The 25,632-nt window shown below is 35.7% G+C and overlaps 7 protein-coding genes and 1 non-coding gene across 9 annotated transcripts in view; 4 read left to right on the plus strand and 4 right to left on the minus strand.

Moving 5' to 3' along the window:
* The window catches only part of LOC129574813 (protein muscleblind), a 233,177-nt gene extending 232,788 nt beyond the window's left edge, over nucleotides 1-389 (plus strand). Inside the window, exon 11 of the mRNA XM_055457302.1 lies at nucleotides 286-389. Coding sequence (XP_055313277.1) covers nucleotides 286-287 — 2 coding nt within the window. The 3' untranslated portion in view covers nucleotides 288-389. The remainder of the gene's footprint in view (nucleotides 1-285) is intronic.
* LOC129574771 (uncharacterized) lies at nucleotides 317-7,469 on the plus strand. Its single transcript, XM_055457236.1, has 7 exons — nucleotides 317-772; nucleotides 1,201-1,362; nucleotides 2,008-2,154; nucleotides 2,572-2,725; nucleotides 4,353-4,567; nucleotides 6,650-6,793; nucleotides 6,891-7,469. Exons 1-7 carry the CDS (start codon nucleotides 317-319, stop codon nucleotides 7,350-7,352), a joined length of 1,740 nt encoding a protein of 579 aa, XP_055313211.1. The 3' UTR covers nucleotides 7,353-7,469.
* Nucleotides 7,470-8,631: 1,162 nt separating this feature from the next.
* On the plus strand, nucleotides 8,632-10,125 carry LOC129574816 (zinc finger protein 239-like). Its single transcript, XM_055457306.1, has 2 exons — nucleotides 8,632-8,779; nucleotides 8,893-10,125. Exon 2 carries the CDS (start codon nucleotides 8,916-8,918, stop codon nucleotides 10,005-10,007), a length of 1,092 nt encoding a protein of 363 aa, XP_055313281.1. The 5' UTR covers nucleotides 8,632-8,779; nucleotides 8,893-8,915; the 3' UTR covers nucleotides 10,008-10,125.
* A 900-nt stretch (nucleotides 10,126-11,025) lies between these two features.
* LOC129574817 (40S ribosomal protein S16) lies at nucleotides 11,026-13,229 on the minus strand. Its single transcript, XM_055457307.1, has 5 exons — nucleotides 13,114-13,229; nucleotides 12,994-13,035; nucleotides 12,413-12,544; nucleotides 12,109-12,223; nucleotides 11,026-11,257 (listed from the first exon to the last, which is right to left on the minus strand). The coding sequence occupies exons 1-5, from the start codon at nucleotides 13,123-13,125 to the stop codon at nucleotides 11,112-11,114; spliced, it is 447 nt and encodes a 148-aa protein (XP_055313282.1). The 5' UTR covers nucleotides 13,126-13,229; the 3' UTR covers nucleotides 11,026-11,111.
* Nucleotides 13,230-13,493: 264 nt separating this feature from the next.
* On the minus strand, nucleotides 13,494-15,181 carry LOC129574935 (40S ribosomal protein S16-like). The gene is made up of 5 exons (XM_055457609.1): nucleotides 15,070-15,181; nucleotides 14,952-14,993; nucleotides 14,505-14,636; nucleotides 14,201-14,315; nucleotides 13,494-13,811 (listed from the first exon to the last, which is right to left on the minus strand). The coding sequence occupies exons 1-5, from the start codon at nucleotides 15,079-15,081 to the stop codon at nucleotides 13,666-13,668; spliced, it is 447 nt and encodes a 148-aa protein (XP_055313584.1). The 5' UTR covers nucleotides 15,082-15,181; the 3' UTR covers nucleotides 13,494-13,665.
* An 89-nt stretch (nucleotides 15,182-15,270) lies between these two features.
* LOC129574934 (zinc finger protein 3 homolog) lies at nucleotides 15,271-19,816 on the minus strand. 2 transcript variants are annotated; one of them, XM_055457607.1, is made up of 9 exons: nucleotides 19,401-19,816; nucleotides 18,485-19,173; nucleotides 18,128-18,351; nucleotides 17,696-17,969; nucleotides 17,241-17,352; nucleotides 16,985-17,105; nucleotides 16,113-16,440; nucleotides 15,666-15,797; nucleotides 15,271-15,586 (listed from the first exon to the last, which is right to left on the minus strand). In XM_055457607.1, exons 1-9 carry the CDS (start codon nucleotides 19,405-19,407, stop codon nucleotides 15,515-15,517), a joined length of 1,959 nt encoding a protein of 652 aa, XP_055313582.1. In that variant the 5' UTR covers nucleotides 19,408-19,816; the 3' UTR covers nucleotides 15,271-15,514. The 2 variants fall into 2 exon arrangements, with proteins under 2 accessions (XP_055313582.1, XP_055313583.1); XM_055457608.1 differs by having other exon boundaries at nucleotides 18,485-19,170; nucleotides 19,401-19,811.
* Nucleotides 16,679-16,777, minus strand: LOC129574942 (U6atac minor spliceosomal RNA). The gene has a single exon (XR_008688744.1). It is a non-coding gene; the product is annotated as a U6atac minor spliceosomal RNA (small nuclear RNA).
* Nucleotides 19,817-21,361: 1,545 nt separating the features above from the next.
* On the plus strand, nucleotides 21,362-25,541 carry LOC129574662 (DNA repair protein RAD50-like). Its single transcript, XM_055456953.1, has 7 exons — nucleotides 21,362-21,778; nucleotides 21,908-22,096; nucleotides 22,226-22,586; nucleotides 22,663-22,876; nucleotides 22,952-24,224; nucleotides 24,302-24,867; nucleotides 24,933-25,541. Exons 1-7 carry the CDS (start codon nucleotides 21,710-21,712, stop codon nucleotides 25,324-25,326), a joined length of 3,066 nt encoding a protein of 1,021 aa, XP_055312928.1. The 5' UTR covers nucleotides 21,362-21,709; the 3' UTR covers nucleotides 25,327-25,541.
* The last annotated feature ends 91 nt before the right edge of the window (nucleotides 25,542-25,632 follow it).

Consider the following 25,632-nt stretch of genomic DNA (forward strand, 5'->3'; position numbering starts at 1 on the left):
TTTTGGCTACTTGTCGTGAGGATTAGATTGAATTGAATCACGAATTTTTGGCCACTTTTTCGCATGTCCAAATATTTTACACACTTTTATTTTCAGAAGCATTCGACTGTGTAATTAGTAATGCACTTTCTTCCGAAAAAACAAAGCGCCAACGAATTTTTTCGGGGCAAATTTAAAATCAATTTATGCATGGATCGTGAACGAAGAAATTTGCATGTGATTAACCCAGCTATTCAAAATATGTCATTCAAAATGAAATGATCGAATTGTTTTTTTCTTTTCCAGAATTTACGTCGCCTTTCATTCACGCAACAGAATGTTATCTGTTGAAAATGCGTACAAAAATTCGAGCGGCAGCGGAGGCGGAGGTGGAACATTGTCAAAATTGAAATTGCCAATACCAGCGCTGGCTACGAAAACCATGGATCTCTTACCCGTTGTGGAGAATAAACGAAAATTTAGCTTTCCCGTTGCACTGCATTCGTCATCGCTGTTGGGCGATGTCAATACTTTGTCGGCTCGACGTCGATTTAGCAATGTTAGCGACGTTGTTACCCGGAAATTGTCCAGCACGATCGGATGGAAGCTACCGTCAGCGGTACCAACTCAAGATTTGGTAACACAGGGTAAATGTCTATGTGGGCAATACATTCGCAATCGATTGAAACGAACCGGTTTGTTTACAAAGAAATTAGGCTTGCAACGACTTCGAAGCATCATCGGCACACCATCGGCACATATCGTACGCGAAGTATTCCCAGCATTGAACTATGTAAGTATTTTTGGAATGCATTAAATTCAATTTATTTTTCACAAGATTTGTATTCTATGAAGCGATTTCATTGTATCTAATTTGAGCCGTTCATAATGAATACAATATAATCTAGCGAAGCTTACCTTTGTGATAAAGAGTCTTCGTGTCTTTGGACTTCTTATTGAACAATGTTCAATGTTCAAAGGTCACAATGGTCGTTTTAGAAATAGCGAATTTGAGCTTAGTTCAAGTAAAATTTTGATCTGCATCACCATGATGTTGCGTGTGCAGTGTGCCCTCTTGATTGATCTGTAAAATTCAATGAACCAATCATTAACTAACATAAAAAACGATATAAAATTACAGACAAATCAGCTCAAACTCACTTCAAACAAGTTGAAATTCAAACTAAACTTGCAATTTGTTTTTCTTCTGTTGCAAAAAAGGTTGGCGAAGAATTGGAACGAATGCACCCAACGCTGTATACAAATGTCACAAGACAAATCACTCGACCGTCGAGCAGTGATTTACAAACAGCCGACACAGCACCAGCGATCTTAAGCGCTGTGGCCCGCGATCTGTTTCGTAGTGATATTACATGGGGCAAGGTATGTATTATATCCGTGTCTATGTGTATTCTATTGCGAGAGAAAAAAAAACACTTGTTGATTTGATGCAAATAAAACGACCGATCTATGAATGGTTTTCGTTACAATTTTGCAAACATGTGTGAATGGATGTTTTATGTGATTGTGACGAATACCTTGTGACCGCGAATGTGTAAAGTACAGAACAAATAAGTCAATATCACATACAAGTCAAACAATTTGTGTAAACACTCTCACTTGTGTAATGTAAATTGTCTGTAGAATAAATTGTAATGAGAACTTGAATCACGTGATTCGACATGATGTTTTTTTTTTCAGAAAATGTTTATCTTTTTTTTACTCTATTTATTTTCAAAAGAAAAATTCCTACGAAGCATTCATTGAAAACCAGATTAGACTTTTGATGTCCTTTTCAATTTTTGTTCAAATTCATATTTCTACAATTGTTCCATTGCTACCATATTTCATTGATATAATTTTATCACGTCTATGTTTTACACATTTATCCTTGGCATTGTTTCTTTCCTCATTCAAATGACTGTAATCAACGATTTGATCGGTCGTAAATTTATGTTTAAATAACAGTTTTTAAACTAATTAAATTTTTTTCCGTGTGCATTGTAAATTTGTAATTGCTACGCTCAGGTTGTGGCGTTATTTGCGATTGTTGGTGGCTTGGCCGTTGATTGTGTGCGGCAAGATCATCCGGAATATCTGCCGAAGTTGGTTGAAGGCATCGCCGATGTTGTCGAAGACGAACTGGCCACATGGATAAATGAAAATGGCGGTTGGGTACGTTGGATTCGTCTGATTTTAGAATTTTGATGATTTTTGTTTTTCTTCTTCTCTTTCTCTTTCTGACAGAGAGGCAAAGCTCTCTCTTTCTTTCCCTTTATCCATCGATCCGTTTCATTTTTTATACATTAAAATCCAAGTTGAATAAAAAATATCTTAATAAATTGTTCAATGTTATATTCCATTTTTTTCCGTTCAGTCATTTTGTGCCTTCAATTCATTTATTTCATTTATTTTCCTTTTGCCATTCATTCTGGCCAAACCTTATTTTTCTGCATAAATTACGCTTCATTATTCATTTTGTATCAATTGTGATTTATTTGCATAACAATCGATTCATTTTTCTTATCTTGATGAAATGACACTTTAATTAGTTGTTCATTCATTCATGTCGTTTATATTCTGTGCTTACAGGGTGGTCTAACGACGCATACAAATCCGGAGAAAACGAATTTCTCGTATATGGGATGTGCTGCGTTGGTGTTTGGCTGTATATTTGGCATCATCATCTTGTATTTCACCCTTCGATTTCTTGGTTATCAATTAATTTCGTGCTTGATTTGGGTGCGATGAAACCAAACCAAATCGAACAAAAACAAATTAAAATCAAAACAAAATGAACGTTAAACAAAGAGTAATTGAAACTGTAGAACAAAATCCACGTCGCCTGCAAAAATCGAATCAATTGAACTTTGTGAACTTGTGTCAGATTGTGATAAATCAGCAATAAATGCCATTTCTAAGATCAAACCGAGCGCTCATTCATTTTCCATACACCTTGTTTTAATTCAGTTTCATCGTAATCTCGCACTTCGCCAAAACGAGCAACAAAAAAAAATCAAACGAAAAAATGAAGAAAGGAAAGAAAAAAATGAAAAAAAAAAACATAAGAAAAAAAGCGGTCGTCGTTTTAATGGCGAATCATCAGAAAAACGTGATAATGGTTGAGTAATCGTTGAGTGATGCGAACGCAGGAGGCAGTTGAATCCAAAGTGCAAGAGATGCGTTCTGATTGTCATTGAGCTGCTATTACGAAATGCGGAAAAGAGTTTATTGTACATACGAACGCACAGCAAAATGTGTGCGAGTGAGTGAGTCCAGTGAGTGTGATTTTGTTATTTTTGTATATATACACATTTTGTTTCGGGTTGACCGTTTGAATGAAGACCGGCTTCTTGTTGCTTTTCATATAAACGTGATCATGACTTGTTCGAAACGAAGTTCGTTGTCGGCGGCGACGGTGACAGCGACAGTGGCAGCAGCGCATGTGCTCTAAGCATTCGCAAATGAGGTACACGAAATTTTAGCAACCGAAAAATTTGTCACGAGTCTAATCTTCTTCGGAATATTCACCATAAAAAAAGGCGAAAGAGACGGAAAAAAAACAAATCACAATAAAATATTGTAATGATTGTATTGTTGTTGTAGCTGCGTGCCGTGTGTATGCTGTAAACAGTTGTTTGGCAACCGTGTGCCGTGTGTCGAATATTTAAAGAAGAAGCAGAGAAATAAAAGCGAAGGAACGAAAGAAGAAGAAAAAAAAAGTCGCCACACACAAAAGTGTATCGCATAAACAGACCGAGTGGATGGTTTTTCAGTGTGCGTTAAAGAGTAAGTACACGCCATGTTCGAGAGACAACGCCGCCGACGACAATATTTTACTCATTATTTCGTTGTTATTCCACTAGTTTTATCTTCTCTCATATCATTTCGTTTTGACTAGCAAATCGACATAATAATTACAGATAAACTGATGATCCAGACTTAGCTGACTCTGGTGTGAGATTAGAAAGACAAAGCGAAAAAGGTAGCGCGCGCACGCTCACGCCTTCAATCGTCTCTCATTTGAATCAAAATAAATTCTCGCATATATAGCGGAGCGAGAGAGAGAGAGAGAGAGAACACAAACGTCGCGCTGCAACAAACAAAAGATATCGAGAGAAGACACTGAAAAGAAGACACAAAAAGACGACAAAGACAACGGCGACGGCGACGGCGACGGCGACACAGAGCAAACACACAATACACACAGATTGGAGAGCCGTGTCGGAATTGACAATGCAAATGAATTAATCGCACGATCGCGGTGCTGCCGAAAGTGAGCAAAAAAAATAGAACTCCGTCACTTTCTGTACGTGTGTATTATTGGACTAACTGGATTTCAAATTGTTGGAGTTTGAATTCGCGCGATTGAGACATATTCGAATGTTATAGCTATAATTTGTTTGCTGTTTACTTTGGGTTTATTTTTTGCATGCTGCCACTGGAACAAGAGCCCAGTATCGAAAACAATGACGATACACAACAAACAATCGATTACGATTCCACCGACGAACTATTGTTGCCGTGGAAGAAAGTGAAAAGTTTAAGTTTTATTCAAAACAATCGTGAGCAATTAGTGACTTTACAGGTAAATCGAATTCTTTCTTCGCGTTTTTCTCTCTCTATCCCTCTCGCACCTCCTTTTCCGCTTCCATTTGTGTGTACATTTAAAATTAACGTTGATATTTTGTTGCTGTTTCGTCTTGTTTCGGTTCGTTGTGTGTAACTGGTTCGATAAGTGGCAATTTTTCAGTTCAAATCATCAGTTTTGTATGCATTAAAAATGTACATGATGAGAGAGCGAGAGAGGAAAATGAGTGTGCGTGAATGACTAATGTTTTTTTTTATGGTGAAGTGGGGAGTGGAAGTGTATCATTTCCAGTACAGAAGCGCAATTTCATTTCAATAATGAATTATGTTTTCCGTCATTCGAATTGCGAAACAGCCGAACGAAAAAAAAAGCTGCAACGATCCAGAGAATATATCGAATGACATTCTCAATTGTGTGCAATATGGATAATTAACTGACAAAATACAACAACAAACCGCTTGCCGCGTATTGCTGAATGAAATTGCAATAGAAAGAGTGCACACATACACAATTTTCGCGCAAAATTGTCTCTTTACACACTTATGCCAAGATCAACACACATTCGAGTGATTGAGAGTCAGTCAATCAATCAATCAGCTATCGGTTTGCAGCCGAACGTGAAATGCGATACGAGCAAATCAGATCACAAAACCGCAAACGGATTGAACCAGAACTTTTTTGACGGCAATTCGAGCCATTTCATCATATCATTAGCTGTTGCTATTTTTTTCTTCGGAAATTTAGTTGGGCTTAGTATGAGCGCGAACGCGCGCTCATTCAGATTATTTTAATTATACTATTCAACTTGCTTCCCTTTTGACATTTTACGAGCCCAACAATAACAACAACTAAATTTTTTTTTATGCTTGCCCCTGTACTCTGTCTTATTATGTCTATCAACTTTGCCTTTTGCTCGCTCGCTCGCTCGGTCAATTGCACTCTCTTTCTCTGTTTTTTCCATATAAATGTTTTGATTTTTTTTTCTCTTTGCTTTTTTTTCGAGTGTGTTTATTTTCATTATTTGTTCACTGATTAATGTTTACCGTTGGTTTTGTTGCTATTCTCGCATTAGCGTTTGCTGCCTTTTTATTTTGCGTTGAACGATTAATTTTCAAGATAATTGTATGGCAAAAAAAAATAGATATTTTTTTCTCGCGTTCATTATTACTTCTATATGTACACATTTGGAATTGTATATCTGCGAATAGACAGACACCGTCTGTTTGTACGATTTGTGTTCGGTCGTTCGTTTAGGTCGCGTTCGGCATAAGTGTCTCTATTTAGCTTATTAGATGTTTTTTTTTTTTCTTCTTTTTTCTTAATCTCTGACTCGGTGGCTGTGTGTGTGTGTGTCGGTTTTTCGATATACATAGACCATATTTGGCGTTAGATACGACGACCGCGTATTTGAATTACATTCTGTTCTCTTTCGCTAATTTGTTTACTTTTTTCGGTTTGCCATTCATTCGGCTGGACACTTTTTCTCGCTCTCGCTCTCTCTCTCTCTCGCTCGCTCTCCGTCGTGGTTGCTTTGTGATTAGAAGTGTATGTGCGCGCACGCCACCAATAACCGATCAACCTGAATTTTTCTCGCTTCATTTCAAATCGATCTCGTGCACGAGACGCGAACAGCACAGTAGAGCAGAGCACAGAGCAAAAAAAAAAACAACCAAATAAAACGAAACACACGCTGAAGAACGAAAAGACAAAAAAAGGAATCGGGTCCGGCGCCATAAACTAATGGATGGATCAAACCACAATAAATAAAGTAAAAGAGAAACAAAATGCACACAAAAAATTCAAGTTATACCACACAGAGCACGGTGTGCAAGTGTGTTTTACAGTGTTGTTTGGATTTTGAAGTTCAAAATATATAACTTTATTGCATTTACATACGTTTGTCAAATGCACAAGCACACAACGATCAAACAGTAAACATAAAAAGTAGTCGTTGCCCATTTTCGAACTGAAACCATTGAATTTTTTCTTCTTCTGAGAATCAAATGTCGTAAAAGGTAATAGCAAATGGATTGTTCATGTGATTTGTGTGTTGTTTTTTTTCCCCTTTTTTCGATTTAGGCCAAATGCTTGTGCTGTCAATATGTGCGAGCTCGGTTGAAACGTGCCGGGATTCTGAATCGCAAAGTGTTGCAACGGCTGCGTTATTTCTTAGACACACCAACATCGTTCGATGTGCACGAAGTATTCCCGGCACTGAACACGGTAACATTTATTCTCATTTGCTAGAACAATTCCATTTATTTTTTATCTTGATCGCAATTTTTGTTTTTCCATTCCAAACAAACAAAAAACAAAACAGATGTGCGAAGAACTGGAACGAATGCATCCGAGAGTGTATATGAATATATCGCGTCATTTGTCACGGGCACCATTCGGTGAACTTGAAGAGGCACACACTGCACCCTATCTATTGAATGCTGTGGCAAAGGATCTGTTTAAGAGTGGCATCAATTGGGCGAAAATTGTGTCCATATTCACGGTGTCGGGTGGATTAGCGGTTGATATTGTGCGTCAAGGTCATTATGATTATTTGCCACGGCTCATCGAAAGCACCGGTGATATTGTCGAAGATGATCTTGTGCCATGGCTACTCGACAACGGCGGATGGTCAGGACTGCTGGAACACATACGACCCACATACTATTATTTCGATCGACAATTCACACCATCTCAGTGGCTCACCATTGCCACATCAGCTCTATTTATTTTTTATGTTATCACATTCATCGTTCGGTTAATGCTTTCGATGCCCAGCTCATGATAGACGCGATATGGATCGATGCGATGATATTGTTGCGCAATATATACACACATACCATAGTAAAATACATCACGTGTCGGCCACGAGTACTATCTATTTATCTATTTGTTGCTTAGAATTTATTTGATATCCACAACTCACCCTATCAATCAAATTTTAGAAAGAAACCAATTCTAGATGTTAAGCTTTTTCATTGCAGTTCTTACTTCAATCGAATCTTGAATTATTTTGTTTTAATAAAATCATTTGATGATTCATTGAATAGGAATCGCCGTTTTTCGTCTCATTTTTTCTTGTTATTTTCTTTTTCTCGGTGAGGTTTTAGTTTCTAATTATTTTTTTTTTAAATTTAATTTGAATGAATTCCAAATGTAGAAAAATTGTGAATACTTAAAATTGGTCTCAAAATCAATTTTCCAACCATTTATTTTTCATTGAAATAAATTGTAAAAAATTGAATGAATAAATGAAATATGAATTAAATCCAAAGTCATTTGCCTTTGAAAGAAAACAGTTGTGTATTTGTTTTACCAAGAGAAAATTTGATGCACGTTTATATGGGTGAGTTTGATAGGATTCTCTCCTGATATTATATAGAAAAGAAAAGGTGAGCATATATTGCAATGGTTAATAGATCTTAAAATAAATCATTTGTTATGGCGTTATGGTGTGACATTAAGCGGCATATCAAAGCGGTGATTTAACAATACATGTTTGACTGAGCATGTCAAAAGGAAAAACTATTGTTTTGGGCCTATCCACAAAGGACCCGTGCGTATTTTGTATATTAGAATCACCAATTTTCCGAGTTCGCTATTTATAATTTTTCAACCGTCAAGATCGTGTCGACTCCACTGTGAAGTGGGCTTAAAGTGAGACATTCTTTGGTAATTTCAGACTAGACCATATGCAGCAACGACCATATGCAATAGTAGGTCGCATGCAGTTTTGGATAAATAACATGATGCAAAAATGGCTCACTCTCATTTTCTATGGAAATTTCTTGAAATGATTAGAGCATTTCTCGATTATAAGAAGGTGTTTACCATCCTATTGATCAAGAATGAAAAAAAAAAAATTCAAAAAATGTGATTTTTTGCAATTCCGAACAGAATAGTTTTTTTTTCTTCGAATTAAATAAACATTTGAAAGTGAAAATTGCTTCGAAAAGGAGTCTTCTAAAGGAAAAATAAGTAAAATAGTGTTGCTCAAAGAAAACATATGGAAGTGACATCGTTAACACCAAAATCCTTTTCGACACTTCAAATGTGTCATCAAAGTCGGTAATTGACGTTAAGTGGTCATTTCCAGTTTATCATTGCAGCAGAACAGTTCTAATCTTCCGTAAAACTTTCAATTGTCACATAATATTCATTTGTTCATTTTCGTTTGCTGTTGTTCAATAGTGACATACGATCGAATTTGAGGTAATTTAAAAATATCCACAATTCGTACAGAAAATAGAAAGCATTTAATGGGACATGTAAAAATCAAATGTTTGAGGTTAAGTCATTTCACTAACAAATCAATTTATTCACAGCACTGAATGTATTGTTCAGCAAAATGGACGATCAACACGAACTACCGCCAGATAAAGATGAATCGGGTGGAGTACCATTCAATCATAGACCATTTGATGATTCAATTTTGAGCGCAAGTGAAATCAAACGAGAACTGATTGTGAAAGAAGAGCCATTCGATGTGGATGAAAATCTGAAGCTGGTGACAGGAGCATACACGACCGCTTGGCCATTCGGCGATTCGATTGAAGTTGAAAGGGAGTTCAAAGTCGAAAACAAGAAGGAAATAGCCAACATATTGTTCGAAAAGAGCTCCACACAGGATGAACTTGATCAGAAGGTTGCGATGATACCAGTCGATGCTAAGCCACCGAAGTTATGTGCGACCAATAAGGTAGTGAAATCCAAAAACCTTCATGGTGAAAAGAAGACGGGTGCAGCTAGCACTGGAATAAAGCACTACCAATGTTCATCGTGTGAGTACAAAACTTCGGATAAGTCCGGTTTTGAAAGACACATGAGAAAATACACCGAGGAAAAACCGTTTCCGTGCACTCATTGCCCAAAACAATTCACACAGAAAGCGAGTCTTCAGTATCATATGCGACTACACGTCGATGAATTCCTATTCAGTTGTTCAAATTGTTTGAAAGGTTTTTCTCAGAACAGCGAAAAATTGGCGCATGAAGCGATCCGCAACATTTGTCGTTACGAGTGCTTTTTGTGCAAGGAATTCACAAGTTTTTCTAAATCAAATTTGAAAGGACACATGTGTACGCACGCTGGTGAAAAACCATTCCATTGCGATCATTGTTCAAAGACGTTCACGCGACCAGAAAATCTAAAAACACACATGAAGATTCACACCAATCCTCCTCGTCCACCAAAATTCAAGTGTTCAATTTGCTGCGTGAGTTTCACACTACCTACGGAAAAGGCAACACATGAAGCCAAATGCAAGAGACGTCGGTACGAATGTTATCTATGCCAGAGTTTTATTTGTTCAAGGAGACGAGAATTGGAGGGGCACATTCGAGCAAATCACACTGGTAACAATCCTTTCCAATGTGAACTCTGTTCAATATGTTTCGCATACAAATCGAATTCAAAGCGCCACACAAAATTCCACAAGTAACATCTAAGCTGATGTGCAGGAAAAAAATAAATAAGCGGAAATATCATTGAAATGGAATAAAATACACTGATTTTGCGCCGAGAAGAAATAAATACAGAAAAAATGTCCATAATACAAACTTGTTTTCTCATTTTCTTGTTTAGAGATCGTTGTTTTAAATAAATAAATGAAAATTCTTTTTCAGCATACATTTTGCAAGATTTCCTCTTCAATTCGCATATAGAACATCAGATGGGTTTGTTGAGCGAAATTGAAGTGACATTTTCGAAGCATCAAAATGCTTACAAAATTCTAACCGAATTTCGTACAAAAATTTTATGAATCACTTCAAAGTTCAAAATTTGGATTGGAAAATTTCTTGTGCGTCCAATAAGTATGCGTTTTACACCAAAAGGGAAAATAAAATTTGACATTTGCTACAAGCTCAAAATACAAAACCATGTTAAAATATTCGATTTAGGTACGTTCAACTGAAACAAATGAACCATAAGTTATTGCTTTTGTCAATAACTCTAATTCATCACAGTTGAAAGATTGTTCGATTTGATTTTTAGTATAATATCGTGTCATCATTTTTAGACCTACCATCATGTACTCAAACAAAGCTATGAACTTGAATGCTAGCTAGAATTTAAGATTCAATGTTGAACAGAAAGCCAAGTATCTTGGAGAAGAATTTTCTTGGCGACAATAACATAAGATTGATTGGGCGATTAAAACCACAATTTAACTATGAAATAAATCCTTTGCAAAGTATTAAATGTTTGCATTTACACATGTTCACCGTGTTATTCAAAGACTAAAATCCACATCGGGAATAATAATCCTATTCAAACATCTAAATTTGAAAAGGTTATTGATTTGCTATTGATGTTATCGTTTTGCTTTTTAAAAATATTCCAAATAAATGTTTTTAAAAAATGTAAAGTTAGTCCCAAAATCATTCTTCTAATTTGTTATTTTCCATTGAAATAAATAGTAAGCGATTAAATAAGATAAATAAAAAAAACAAGGGTCATTGCTTTTGAAAAAAAAGTTGTGTTTTTTTTTCACCAAAACAAAATTCGGTACATATTTGCTCTGTATTGGTACAAAAGAATAATCTTAACGGTACGATTTTTGATAACGAGCACGAGCGCCTGGACCGCCGAATTTCTTTGGTTCGCAGCGACGTGGATCACCAACCAACAATGTTCGGTCGTATTGGATGAGGATGTCTTTCAATTCTTTCTTTGAGGCTTCATCGACGTCTGAAATGCAAAAAATGTATCGTAATTAGTATGGTTGTCTTGAAAATGATAAGTTTCTTTGTGTTTAAAATCCAAGCTATTGACTTTGCAAACAGTAGGATATGCGATTTGAAATTTTCCATCAAAGGAGATTAAAATTCAGACTTTGAATAGGAAAATGTTGAGGATCGTCACCCGAATTATCGAATGAGTTCAATAAACGGTTGGTAAAACGGAACTCATTGTTCTACTTTCTATTAATCGTCGAAAATCGCATCAAAAGGCGAATTTCAATTCTGGTAGAAAGAAATTTTTCTGCACACAATTTCGAAAGAAGGAAAAATCAGTGAGGGAACATGCCTTAAACATTTGATTTTGTTCTCATTAGCTGTTTTTCATTTGATTTAAGACAGTCAAAAGAACATATTTTTCAAGAGAATCATTTATCCTTTTGTTAGAGCATTTAATCAATTTTCTACAAAATGTTTGAAACATCGAATATTCTGTATAGAAAACCGAACGCCCCATAGGAAATGATTCAAGGTGATGCGATCTTTCGAATATATTCGTAACTTGAGTAGAGTGATGAAGAATAATGTGAAGCTCATTGGTCAAAACTATGATGATTGAATGAGAAAATGTCGAGGATCGTCACCCGAATTATCGATTGAGTTCAATAAACGGTTGGTAAAAACGGAACTCGTTATTCTACTTTCTATAAATCGTCGAAAATCGCATCGAAAGGCGAATTTCAATTCTGGTAGAAAGAAATACTCTCTATATCACACAATTGTCCACACAATCCAAAATACAGAATGCCTTAAAAGACATCAATTCAACCAAATTGAAATATTTCGCCAATTCTCACTTACATTTTTGATAATAAGCGACCAAGGCCTTTGAGATGGCTTGACGGATGGCGTAGATTTGTGATACATGACCACCACCGCTGACGCGAACACGAATGTCGACACCGGCGAACTTTTCCTGTAAATAAATCGAATTGAATTAGTTTCAGCGCTTCGTATTGAATCTCACAACAACTTTTTCGAATGGTAACAGAGTCAGTATTAAGGATGTGGTTAATTTCATCGTTACTCAATTTCGGGATAAGAGAAGAAATCATCATTCGATGCTTTGAAAAATGTCCAAAACGGAATAAACAGTGATACTCACTTTGCCCAAGAGAAGAACTGGTTCTTGGAGTTTAGCTTGCAAAACTTTTGGTTCAATGTTGTCCAATGGACGACCATTGACACGGATCAATCCATGACCGCGTTTGCAATGGGCAACAGCAGTAGCTGTTTTCTGAAAAAAATGAAACGAAACAGTTCGTTAATTTGGAAGAAAATCACAAGAATTGGTCCTTTTTGTCTTAATCCAACTCAAACATTCAAGTCAATGAAAGCTTCAATGTCGAAAAATGGCAAGAAATCCGCAACTATTTGCAACTGGCAAAACTGCACCACGAACGGCCAGAAGACATAACCTCAAAATGGACTTTTTTCGTTTGCAAAATTTACACCGAATAAATGTGGTCTTGCAAAAAAAATTATTTATCATTTCATTCAAACACAATCAACTGCATCGAATTTCACGATCGACGCAACATTGGCACAAATTCACTGCGAAAAGCATTGATGGTATTCATTCATATTCAACGATTTCCACGTGTATACACACATTGTGTTTTGCGGATGACGCTTCACGACAGTATTTTTTTTCTTCGAAAAATATCAATTTTATCGACGGCTCACCTTTTTGCCAAAGACTTGAACAGCCTGGAGAGGTTCTCTTTTCTAAAAAAAAACAATTGAAAAACATCATTAGACATGGATTTTCTTCGGAAAAACCACACACTTCCTGAGAGTACATACCTTTTGCTGCATATTTAGTTGGCTGTCGAACGAGAAAGAACGAAACCAATATCAATGTCGGAGCATCACTCACAATAAAACCGCTCAGCTGTCAAAATTCTACCGATGACAGAACAAGCAACAGCGCCATCTATCGAGCAAAATCAAACAATTCGAATGGTTACATCGCGTATTTTTGAGCGGAATCGATTATAAACAAATTTTTTCCTTGAAATTATGGAGAATTTGATGGAAATTTAATTTGAATAAGGCAAAAACCGTTGGAAAAATTATTATGAAGAATTTTGTTTCTTTTGTTCAACTTTGACTTTTTCTGACTTTTCAATCATCCAGTGAAAACCGACCTGAAACTATTGAATTTGAAAGATGGAAAAAACATATTTTTTTTATCTGTAGAATGTGATTTGCATTGTTTATTTCAAAAGAACAATGATTTTGAATTGGAATAAAACTCTATCACGCAGTGATATTGTTCGCCGAAAATGAATTGCTCTTCGTTGTTGTAACGAAAAACCTTGCAAACTGGATACATGCAGACAAAATTTGCTGCGTTTAACGGTATGATTTTTGATAACGAGCACGAGCGCCTGGACCGCCGAATTTCTTTGGTTCGCAGCGACGTGGATCACCAACCAACAATGTTCGGTCGTATTGGATGAGGATGTCTTTCAATTCTTTCTTTGAGGCTTCATCGACGTCTGGAATGCAAAAAATGAATCGTAATTAGTATGGTTGTCTTGAAAATGATAAGTTTCTATGTGTTTAAAATCTAAGCTATTGACTTTGGATTGGTCGATTTTGTGATTTGCAATTTACCATCAAAAGAGATTAAAATTCAGACTTTAAATGAGAAAATGTCGAGGATCGTCACCCGAATTATTGATCAAGTTCAATATACGGTTGGTAAAACGGAACTCGTTATTCTACTTTCTATTAATCGTCGAAAATCGCATCGAAAGGCGAATTTCAATTCTGGTAGAAAGAAATACTCTCTATATCACACAATTATCCACCCCATCCAAAATATTAAATGCCTTAAAAGTCACCAACCCAACAATAATGAAATATCTCGCCAATTTTCACTTACATTTTTGATAATAAGCGACCAAGGCCTTTGAGATGGCTTGACGGATGGCGTAGATTTGTGATACATGACCACCACCGCTGACGCGAACACGAATGTCGACACCGGCGAACTTTTCCTGTAAATAAATCGAATTGAATTAGTTTCAGCGCTTCGTATTGAATCTCATAACATCTTTTTCGAATGGTAACAGAGTCATTGTTAAGGATGTGGTAAATTTCATCGTTACTCAATTTCGGGATAAGAGAAGAAATCATCATTCGATGCTTTGAAAAATGTCCAAAACGGAATAAACGGTGATACTTACTTTGCCCAAGAGAAGAACTGGTTCTTGGAGTTTAGCTTGCAACACTTTTGGTTCAATGTTGTCCAATGGACGACCATTGACACGGATCAATCCATGACCGCGTTTGCAATGGGCAACAGCAGTAGCTGTTTTCTGTAAATAAAAAACAAAAATTAGAAACATACATCAAAATTTGTCGCACCAAAGTCAAAAAGCTCAGTGTCGATTTCATAACCTCAAAATAATCACAACACCCATTTCGATTGGATCGAACACTGAAATCACATGAAAATATGAACTTTACACTAATTATCCAATTTCCATAAACTTTTTCATCCAAATGAGTATCAGATGCACAAAAATTGCCAATCGAAACTTGAAATCATTAAAAACAAGTTAAATCAGCCGTTGATTATACTGTGATAACCCACGTGTGCTGTTTACCACAAAATTTCGTGCGATATTTACCTTTTTGCCGAAAACTTGAACGGCTTGAAGAGGTTCTCTCCGCTGTAAAATGATAAAATATTCGAATTAGTCGCATTTTATGCAAGTTTTTTGCAATATTCTCCACAATTTTACTCACTTTTGTTTGCATTTTTGCCTAAGTTTGTTCTACCGCTGTGTAGCTCGTAGCTAAGAAGGGTTCGAAAAGAGATTTGGATGGCACTTGTATTTACTACAAATGGCGTCGCTGTCAAAATCAAACAAATGAGAAATTGAACACACAGAGGTCGTTGCGACATCATGAATAAAACTATCGCAGAAATTCAATAGAGAAAACTAATTTTCGGCTTTCATATTCTGTCTGCATTCTTTTTCTTTTTATTTTCATCATTTTTTTCTATCTTCGATTTGAAATTTTGTTTTTGTACTCGCTTAAAAAAATATTACAGTTTTAAAACTGTACACGTATTGACAATTGTTGTTTTGATTTTCCATTTACAAAACTTTAGAGCAAAAAAAAAACACTATTCTATGAGACTTATTTCAATTAAATTCAAATGCCTAGTTGGTACATTCTGGGCGTCTTATTTTAGCCAATCGTCCATTTCAACCACTTCTTCCTCGTTGTCGAAATGCTCAATTTCGCTGATTGTTATCTGGAATGAAGGAAATAATTGCATTAGCCAATTGCCAAGTGGATCATTCCCACGTATCATAGACATGTATCAAAATTACCTCTTGTTCGACCATATTCGGTAAAATTGATTGACCTGCTGCTTCTAATTCTCGTTCATCATCATCTTCCAGTATTTCGATTTGTTTCACCTTTTTTGTTCGCTTCGCCTGCGACTTTTTGCCACTATTTGACTGAAATTTTTGGTGAAAATGGGTTTTCGTTAGTTTTTCTGGGCTTTTTTTCAATTTTTCGTAAATTTTTTTCTTTTTCAATTTTCTTCTTTTTCCAAATTTTCGAGCTATTTTTATTCATTTTCAGTTTTTGTATTTATTCAAGTGTTCTAGAATTGCTTTTGATTTGTTTGTTTGTTTTTTTCTAACAAAATTATTTTCCATGGACTAAATTTGGAATTCAGCTGCTTGATTTCAGTTTCGTTTCAAAAATATTGCTGCTTATGAGAAAAAATTTCTTAATTTTGTTTGATGTAACATTTCAATCATACTCACGTCAACAATAACCAGTTGAACATCTTTGTGCTGCTCCTTAATGTGATCGTTGAGTGCAAAACGGCGTGCGTATTTTGCTCCGCAAATATCACAAATGTGTTTCAAATTATGGTTTGGTCGCTTATGACTCTCCATATGGGCTCGAACGGCATAGAGCGATCCGAATGGACGATTGCATTCTGTACAGGTAAATGGTTTCGTGTGGCTGTTCTTGTGCCCAGACAATTGTACCGAGGTTTTGAATGTTTTCGGGCAATACGGACACTTGTAGTTGCGTTCATCTGAATGCGTTAACAAATGGTGATTGTACACTGACTGCGCTTTGAATCTGGAAAATTAATGACAAGAGTTGTTTTAGAAATGAAATATTTTTTCAAAATCAAAATAATTTTCCTAAAATGGATAAATGCGGCTTTTCGTAAAATTCTGATTAATTTGATGAAGAAAAGCCAATTTCGCATTTTTGTTTCAAGAGTAAAACGTATTGCAATCTCTTTCATTCATTAAGCAAACGAATTGAATTAAAATCCGATTCTTCTGAACTTTCATTGAAATGGCAGAAGAAAAAAAATGGTTGGTCGAATATCTAACAGTGCCATTCGACCGTTTCATATGTTCCGTCCTTGTCAAGGGGAGTGCTAACCAGCTCTCCTTTCATTAGACACAAGCATATATGCGATGCGCTCGTCTTATATACTCAATCGATGTAAATTCGAAGTTTAGCGAATTATAAGCCATTGCAATCTGCGAACGCGCCATCTCTTGACCAATTTCAATCGGTTCGCCTTCCATCAAACCCGGAGCTGCATTCTCATTTTGATGGTAAACGAAAATTGTCAAACAGTTTGAAAAATAAATAAATAATTGTTTACCTCTTGTTGCATTGCGGACATACATATGGTCGAGCATCTGTATGTGTTCGCATGTGAATGGTCAGACAATATGAGACTCTGAAACATTTTCCGCATAATTCACACTCGTACGGCTTTTCACCTGGAATATTGATGCAAATTATGAGCTTTTATTCGCAAAATGATTTGAATCTGTTTTATGTTTGATTTTCGATTTTTTTTAAGGTGTTCTTCTCGTTATTACGAGATCAACAGATAAGCTCATCAGAAAAGTTACCGGTATGAACTCGTTCATGTTTCACTTTTTCGTGTGGTCGAGCAAATTCCTTCCCACAATACTGGCATCCATACGGCAATTTGATATTGCTCATTTCGGCTTTGGTTCTGATCTGCGTTTAAAAAGCGAATTGATTAGTTTGACATTTTTTGAAAAATGGATTTCTTCTGAATTGAGGTAAGAACAATATTTTGTTGTAACAATTCAAACCGGATTTCATTTGTCAAATGGAAAACCAAACTGCTGAGAATATTTGTTGGACGTGCTTCGATGCATAATTAAATGTTCAGTTTGAGAAGAATTGTATGAAAAATAGGGACAAGTGTTGATGTAGTCACGGCTTAAAGACCTCAAATTAGTTCAAAATGTCACATTCGCGTACAATTTTTTCCAAGCTCCACATTCAACAACGCATCAAAACACATCCAACGAATATCCTCAGCAGTTTAACTTACAACACGAGTATCTTGATGGGCATTCATGTGCATTTGGATGCTCTCCTCGTTCGGAAACACTTTGTTGCAAATGCTGCAGTTGAATTTCTCTTCGCCGTTGTGCATTTGCACGTGAACTTGTTCGAAATTTTTGTCGTAAGATTTGCCACAAATGGCACAATAGAATTTCTCTCTCCTGTGATCCTGGTCGCCACCAGTTGAATTGTCCGTTTCTTGTTCGGTGGCCTCGTCGATTGTTTTTGATTTCACTGGCAAATGCATTCGAGCGTGTAATCTACGGAAAATTTAAAAAATCGGCAAAATGATTATTTCAATGTTTTTTTGCATTGACAATGAATTTGATTAAAAATCAACGATTAGATATGGATATGATCCTAAAAAAAATACTCAAATGAATCGCAGAAGATTAAGAAAGGAAAAAATTCCGCTTACTTTAGACTTTTTGCCGAATAAAATGTGGTGTTACACGTTTCACAGACATGATCAGATCCTTTAGCTGTGTCGTTATCCTTCACTCTAATTGCTGCCTTAACTAGTCTTCGTGTGGGCTTATTCGTTCCCGTAATCTCCTTTTCATGCATTGACAGCTTGTGACTGCACAGTGCTTTCAGCGATCCAAATACTGCATCGCAACGTTGACAGCTGTACGTTTCCTTCTGCAAATGGATCCGGAATTTAGTCAATTCATCGAATTCAGTCAATTTAATTAAATTGAAAGAAAAATAATGAAATAATACACTCGATTTGAAAATAAATGAAGAAATTTCTTCAATAAAAAACTTCGCTTACATTTGTTTTATTCGCAGTGACTTTGAGTCGTTTTCCGCCTTTCATATTAATTGCTCTGGTAAGTGATCCCGTTGTACCGTCATATGTGTACACTTCCTGATCATCCTCTTCGCTGAGTTCTTCCAAGAGTTCAGTATCATTATCGATCGATTCGTCGCCGAAAACGACAAATTCACCGTCATTATCGGAACCGGTAATCAAGCTGCCGCCTTCATCTTCATTCTCCTGAATATCGAGTGGATCATCATCTTGTTCGGCTTTGATCGCCGATCCACTCTCCTCCGAAATATCGATCAAAACATCCTGCCCTGAATGGTATTTCTCAACGTGTTCGGTGATCGATTTGAAATTCATTCCGCACAAATTGCAATTGTACAATTCGTCGGTCATTTCATCATCTTCGGCGTACTCTGCATATTGATTTGCTTCGAATTCGGTTTCATTATTTTCTCCGGTGATGGGATTTTCTTCTTCTTCCGTCACATATTCCACGAAAAATGCGTCATCATCATCATTGGTATTATCGGTCATTTCATAATTTTCCGTAATATACGCAATTGATCCATCATCGTCGGTGGATTCATCGACTGTCGTAATGTATTCATGTTGATCGGATGATGTCTGATCGCCGTCATCGATGTCACCATTACCCTGTCGGGCCATTATTTTCACCAGCCGTTTCGTTGCTGCTATTTAGACATTTGAAATGAGATAATTTTTTTTTCACATTAAAATCATTTGTGGTGTTAAATGCATTGGAATTAATGAATGTGCTGGTATTTTTTACCATGGCATGGAATAAATCAATTTATTTCCATTTTGAATCATCGTGCAACCGTCAAATGCCAATCGACAAATGAACAATTGCAAAATGTAAATAAATCGAATTCCGTTCCAAACATTATGAAGTTGTTACCTGACATTTTTCGCCTGTATATATGAGCGCCAACTAAGGATCAACAATCAACTCTCACTCGTAGCGCGAACTCGAACAAAAAAAACCACACAATTTTGTTTGGCTTGCATTCACCAAAAAGTAACACAAATTTTTTTTTTCAGCTGCTGTCAATAGCCAGCGAATGGAATTTATTTTTCTGCAAAAATTTCATTCGCTGTCGTTTGACCAAATGTAATTCACTTTTGTTTATGTTTCCATCAGTTGGATGAAAACAATATCGGAAAAAAAAACTTTACAACTTTTTACGTCAGATAATGCAAATAACTTCAGACCATCAAAATTACGACACCAAGTTTATTTCAGCATCAACTTCGCTTCTCTTTGGCTGTAAAATGCGTGTTCATACTTCAGAGCGTACTGCTTGTGGGCAAAGTGAAAGAGAAAAAACACCCAAAATGGCGAACAAACTTCATGCGATTTCACGGCTGTTGGATAGCAGATGGCGACAGTGTCGTCATAACAGTGATGATTTCGGTTAAAATACGAGCAAAATGTTCTAATGATTCAATTTGTGAGTGAAACAATGGCTTTTTTGTTTACTTTTTCTACATTTTTTATTGATTTTTTTTTGATGAAATTGTCTATAAAATCGATTTGGTATAGAAATTAAATGGAATATCGAATGAATTGCTATGATAATTTTGTATGGAATGTCTCTACTAAGCTATTTTTCTTTTAAAAACATGTTCATCCTCTGTTTTGCTTCAATTTATCCAACATTTCCTTCCGTTCAATGTCGTGTTTCCATTGCATTGCGATCAATTTGCTTTCTCTATCATCCAATTCCGATTGAAGCTCTTGGATTTTCATCTCATATCGGTCAAACTGCTCCTGAACACGTTGCTGCAGTTGATTTAAGCTGCGACGAAACGAATCTTCGAATTCACGTGAAAAATCCTTAAGGCGCGCCTCAAAGTCTTCTTGCTCGTTTGCTGACATGCTGTTTGGCTAAATTTTAATCTGAAATACATTTTTCGTCAGAATTGTTTATTTATTTTGATATTTTTTTGATTATTTTTCTTCATCGAAAAAGGGAAAAATATGTTCAAGAGCTTTGATGTGATGATTTTTCTTCATAAAATAATCATTTTCAAACTTTTTTCACTTACCTATTGTATCAAACCCGATTTTTTCTTGCTAAAATCCGAATTTTCGGTTCTGGTATCGAAACTCCAGCAAATATCTGTGTTTATTTTGTCCAACAAGTGTGTTTAAATGTTCTCAAAGATTAAATCCAAAAGTCAAAGTGCTAATGGATCAAAGTGTTTACTGAATTTATTCAGTATATACTGAAAAACCACACGGAAACACCGAATAATTAGATAATGGATGTCATTTGCCAACTGCCACTACTATTGCAATTGTTGCATGTCATTTTCGAGTCAAACTATTTAGAATGTTCAAAAGCGGTGACAGGTTGTTAGCATAAATGTAATCTTTGTTTACAAATGTACATGTACAAGGTACATCCATTGGTTCCTCTTCGTCGCTATTTCTTTGCTCTTTGCATATTTTGGCTGTAGAGGGCCTAATGGGCACAATTTTTCAAACTTAATTTTGATAGTTCGTGACATTAGTTGCGAATTATTGATTTTGTAATGACAAAATAAAACGGAGTTTATTTTTATTTCGAGCTACTTGTTTTCAAGCTTAGAGAATCACCAAGTCTGCCGATGGCTAGCAATTTTTCATAAAAGCCAATTGTTTCTTTTTCCATTTGAAATGTTTCCGACTTTTAGCAAACACAACCACTAAATTGTTTACGAAACACTTTTTGCGTATTTCTGACGGATTTTCGTTCTATGGTAAAAAAAAGGGAATAGAATGATCAATTCACAATGAGCACCAATTGACAGATCAAGTGTCTAATGTCAATTGTTGTTTATGAAAACGATCGTTAAAATGCGAACCGTGACACTTGAAAATCGTAAACTCAACACTTTGGATGAAATTTATTTCATTTTATTGTGAAATTCTTGGAACGCAGAATTGCATTCTTGGCTTGAGAAGTTTAGCGGATGGCTTGAGTTTCAATAAAATTTTCCACATTTTTTTTCGATATATTTTTTCATTTTCCGGATTTATTTGACCGGTTTTTTCAAAGTATTCAACAACATCAAGTGTCTAGCCATCTATTTTCTTGTTTATGATCTAATTAAAAGTGATATAGACGTTTTTCTGTGTGTGTATCGATTTAAGCGTCATATGTGTTTGGCGTTCGTTTTGAAATTAGCGGATTGTAATTTGAACTAAAAAAAACTTTCAAAATGGCAATGCTTGATAAATTGCGAATTCGTGGTATCCGAAACTTTGGCATCCGTGAAGAAGATGAACAGGTGGGTGACTGAAAACTTATTGTTTTACTTTTATAATTGAAGAGATGATGTAACATTCTTGACCGAATTTAAAATATCCATTAACTTAAACCACAATCAATTTGCTTCAATATTTTGAAAATGTAATAGGAAATAACATTTTCGACGCCCGTAACATGCATTGTTGGTGGTAACGGTGCTGGAAAAACCACAATTTTGGAATCCATCAAATTTGCGCTCATTGCAAAGATGCCACCATATTGTGCTAGAGGTGTTGGATTTATTACCGATCCGGATATTCTTGATCTTAATGAAACAATTGGCAAAGTTGAACTCACTGTAAGCTATCTTACCATCTTCATATGCATATTTAAAGGAAACTTTCTCTGGAGAATTCACACTATTTCCATTTGAAACTCAATGCCAAAAACTGGATTTCCTCCTAATTCATTTTTTTTTTTTAACTAGATCAAGGATACCAGTGGTAGAGAGATAGTGATCTCTCGTAAACATAAAGTATGCAAAGATAGAAAAACAGGTTCATCTGTTGAATCAACCGTTTCGCAGTTTGAAAATGGGAATCAAACACCTCTGGAAAGAAGAGTCCTTGGTGCCACCGGGGACGTTTGCGACATAATGAAAGTTTCAAAAGCGATAATTGATCATGTGCTTTTTTGTCATCAAGAGGATGCCAGTTGGCCAATCGATGGTGATTCGGTTGTAAAAAAAATATTTGAAGATGTCTTCGAAACCGATAGATACAACAAATCTCTGGAAAAAATGAGAAAATTGTATAAAACAAAAAAGGAAAAAGAAATTCCAACCATACGTTTGTATATTAGCTACTTCAATATTGATTCACGTTGCATTGTTTTTCTATGTTATTGACATCGTTTCCATTGCAGAAGATAACCTAAAAGATATGAAACGATTCAAAGACGAAGCCGACAAAAAGCAAGCAGAGCTCACGAAAAATCTAGGCGAATTATGTTCGCTTCAGAACAAATGCGAAACATATCAAACAGAGCTGAAGCCATTGATGGAACAATATCAAAATGTTGAAGAAAGATTAACACAGTTTTCGGAAATTGCGAACGAAATAAAAGTGACTGAAACTTCGTAAGTTAACGTAATTTTAATGAGATGAAATTTGAATTTTTAATTAAAACAAATTATATTTTATATTCATTTCAGTTTAAGAAATGAGGAATGCACAGAAAGAAAACTAAGGGTAAAAATAAAGAATGTGTTTCAGGGCACCAAAGAAGAATTGGAGCTGGCGATCGAATCATTGGAAAAATCTCAATCGCAAAGTCAAAATATGTTACCTAACCTTGAGGTTGAATTGACAAATAATCAACATAAATATGAGCAAATCAAAAGTCAGATCCAAGAAAAAGATCAAACCTACCAACAAATGAGCCAAAGCCATGATCTTAACACATTTTTATGCAATGAAATTGAACGCTATAAGAGCGTTTTTCACACCGATTTCAATATCGTTCTCAATGAAGATTTCAATGCACAAGATGATCGCATCCAAATTGTTCAAATTGAATTGCAAAACAGTGTTGAAGAAACAACAAATCAAAATGATCAAGTTGACGCTGATTATGAGCAACAATTGCAAAGTGAATACGAAGCATTGGCAGTGACCAAGTGTGAAGTTAAATTACAAACCGACCATCTGGTGAACTTGAATCAAGAACTCGTAAATCAATGCAATGAACTCCAATCGCTTAACGAATCTGAGCAACACTTGGTGGAAGTTCAAACAAAAATCGAACAAAATATTACTGCGGTAGCTGAACTCAATGCTTCATGTAATTTGCTTGATGCAGAATTCCTTACAAAACATGAACAAAGACAACATTTAACCGCTGACATGGAGGAGGTCTGCGAAACACTCTTTTCAACAACAGACACTTCTTTGTCAGCGGACAAAGAAGAAAGCGCTAAAAAACGAGACGATTTGAAAAGTTTGGATAGTTTGAACAAAAGACGAAAGGCGTTATCTGAACAAATTGGAGCATTGAACATTGAACAAAAAAATGAAATCTATCGAACAAATATGAGAAGTATTTTTGAACTCCAGAAGAAAGAAATCGAGTTGAGAAGACGTGAATTTCAATTGGAGAGCAAAGTAAAAAGATATAATGTATTGAAGTTCCGGACAGAAGAGCTTCGTGAACAAATCAATGTGATCGAAAATGAGAAGAAAGCTAAGGGACAATCGTTGGGCGTGATTGAATCAAACATCGAACATATCAAAGAAGAGCAACTTAAAGCTAAAAACAATGGCACAGAAAAGCGGGATGAGGCAATAAAGCGTCTTATGGAATTGAAAATGATAATAGAATGCATTACTCGTGTGTTGGAGAAGAAAACATCGCTTGAAAATTTGTTCTCTGAAATTAATCAACACCGAATTGAATTGGATCGATTGCGTACCGATAAATCCACACAGGTAAAGTGTTTAGCTTCATCTTACTTCTATACTTAATACTTGATTTTACACAATTTTCTTTATATTTCACTTCCCAGAACAATGTAATGAGATTAAATGAAAACAAAATTAAGCAACTTGAAAAGAGCATAACTATTCAAAAAGAGCAAAGACTTGATTTTGAAAACAATGTCGAATTGAAAGATGTTCAAAGGAAAATGAAAGAAACAAGACTAAAACTGCAATCGTTGCGAGCAGAGGGAGCAACCGATTTTGGACAAATTGATGCAAAAAAGCAAGAATTCGCACAACAGATTAACAAACGAGAAAAATTGAAAAACCAAACAAATGGACAAATCATGGAAAAAAACAATACAATTGAAAATTTGAAAATAGAGCTAGCTGACCCAAAATATAGTGATTCTGAACGTAATTGTAAAATTGCCGAATACGAAGTTTTGGTCCAGGAAAAGGCTGTAAATGACCTCTCAACCTACTGCACAAAAATGCAACAGGCGATTTGTCAATTTCACAAGAAAGCAATGGAAAAAATCAATCGTTCAATTAAAGAATATTGGCGCAGCGTTTATAAGGGCAATGACATTGATTCCATCGAAATTAAAACGGATGAAGTGAAAGAAAATTCGGGCCGCCGAAGTTTTACGTAAGTTGCGTTTGCGATGAATTTGAATATTTGTTACAAGTTGAATTGAATTAAATTATTGCTAGGTATCGAGTGATTGCATCGAAAAATGACAAACAGATGGATTTTCGTGGACAATGTAGTGCTGGTCAACGTGTTCTTGCTTCGTTGATTATTCGACTCGCACTGGCTGATACATTTGCTGCCCATTGTGGTGTATTTGCACTCGATGAACCAACCACAAATCTTGATAAGGCAAACATTGAATCACTATGTGAGGCTCTTAATCAAATCATCGAAGATCGACGAGCACAAAACAATTTCATGCTAATCATCATCACGCATAATGTGGAATTTATGAGGGCAATGAATGTGGGTGCAAACTTTTGGCGTGTTGAACGTCATCCGGAAACAAAAAAATCAGTGATAAAGGATAACGACGAAATTGATGATGTGAACAAAGAAGCAGGGACTGCTTAGTTAAACATTAAATCCACAATTAAAGGGCTAAAAAAATAATCCATAAAGGGCAATTAAACTTCCCATTCACACATACTTTTCCATAGTTAAAAACCTTCAAGAATGATATTTTTTGATGATACAAGCTTAAAACATTCGATTTTTTACGTCAATTTTCATTACGTTTTTTTAGTTTGAAAATACTCAAATAAAAATTCATTGATTTCTTAAAGAAATTGTTTTTATAATTCTTAGCATTACTAAAATTAGCCTGTGGCGCAGCCACTTCATTCAATTAAGTTCGGCATTCAAATTTAAATTTGTTCC

Source organism: Sitodiplosis mosellana, unplaced genomic scaffold (assembly GCF_009176505.1).
Source record: "Sitodiplosis mosellana isolate CC-2019 unplaced genomic scaffold, AAFC_SMos_1.0 Smas_scaffold_6165, whole genome shotgun sequence".
Taxonomy (NCBI): domain Eukaryota; kingdom Metazoa; phylum Arthropoda; class Insecta; order Diptera; family Cecidomyiidae; genus Sitodiplosis; species Sitodiplosis mosellana.

Coding starts and splice junctions, on each gene's coding strand:
- LOC129574771 (XM_055457236.1), top strand. CDS start 317: ATGTTATCTGTTGAAAATGCGTACAAAAATTCGAGCGGCAGCGGAGGC. Junction 4,568..6,649: donor AGCAATTAGTGACTTTACAG/GTAAATCGAATT, acceptor TTTTCGATTTAG/GCCAAATGCTTGTGCTGTCA. Junction 6,794..6,890: donor TATTCCCGGCACTGAACACG/GTAACATTTATT, acceptor AAAACAAAACAG/ATGTGCGAAGAACTGGAACG.
- LOC129574816 (XM_055457306.1), top strand. CDS start 8,916: ATGGACGATCAACACGAACTACCGCCAGATAAAGATGAATCGGGTGGA.
- LOC129574817 (XM_055457307.1), bottom strand. Junction 12,545..12,993: donor TTCAAGTCTTTGGCAAAAAG/GTGAGCCGTCGA, acceptor CATTTTTTTCAG/AAAACAGCTACTGCTGTTGC. Junction 11,258..12,108: donor GGTCGCTTATTATCAAAAAT/GTAAGTGAGAAT, acceptor TTTGCATTTCAG/ACGTCGATGAAGCCTCAAAG.
- LOC129574935 (XM_055457609.1), bottom strand. Junction 14,637..14,951: donor TTCAAGTTTTCGGCAAAAAG/GTAAATATCGCA, acceptor TTTTATTTACAG/AAAACAGCTACTGCTGTTGC. Junction 13,812..14,200: donor GGTCGCTTATTATCAAAAAT/GTAAGTGAAAAT, acceptor TTTGCATTCCAG/ACGTCGATGAAGCCTCAAAG.
- LOC129574934 (XM_055457607.1), bottom strand. Junction 17,970..18,127: donor TATTCGGCAAAAAGTCTAAA/GTAAGCGGAATT, acceptor AATTTTCCGTAG/ATTACACGCTCGAATGCATT. Junction 17,353..17,695: donor CCCATCAAGATACTCGTGTT/GTAAGTTAAACT, acceptor TTTTAAACGCAG/ATCAGAACCAAAGCCGAAAT.
- LOC129574662 (XM_055456953.1), top strand. CDS start 21,710: ATGGCAATGCTTGATAAATTGCGAATTCGTGGTATCCGAAACTTTGGC. Junction 24,225..24,301: donor GTACCGATAAATCCACACAG/GTAAAGTGTTTA, acceptor TTCACTTCCCAG/AACAATGTAATGAGATTAAA. Junction 24,868..24,932: donor TCGGGCCGCCGAAGTTTTAC/GTAAGTTGCGTT, acceptor AATTATTGCTAG/GTATCGAGTGATTGCATCGA.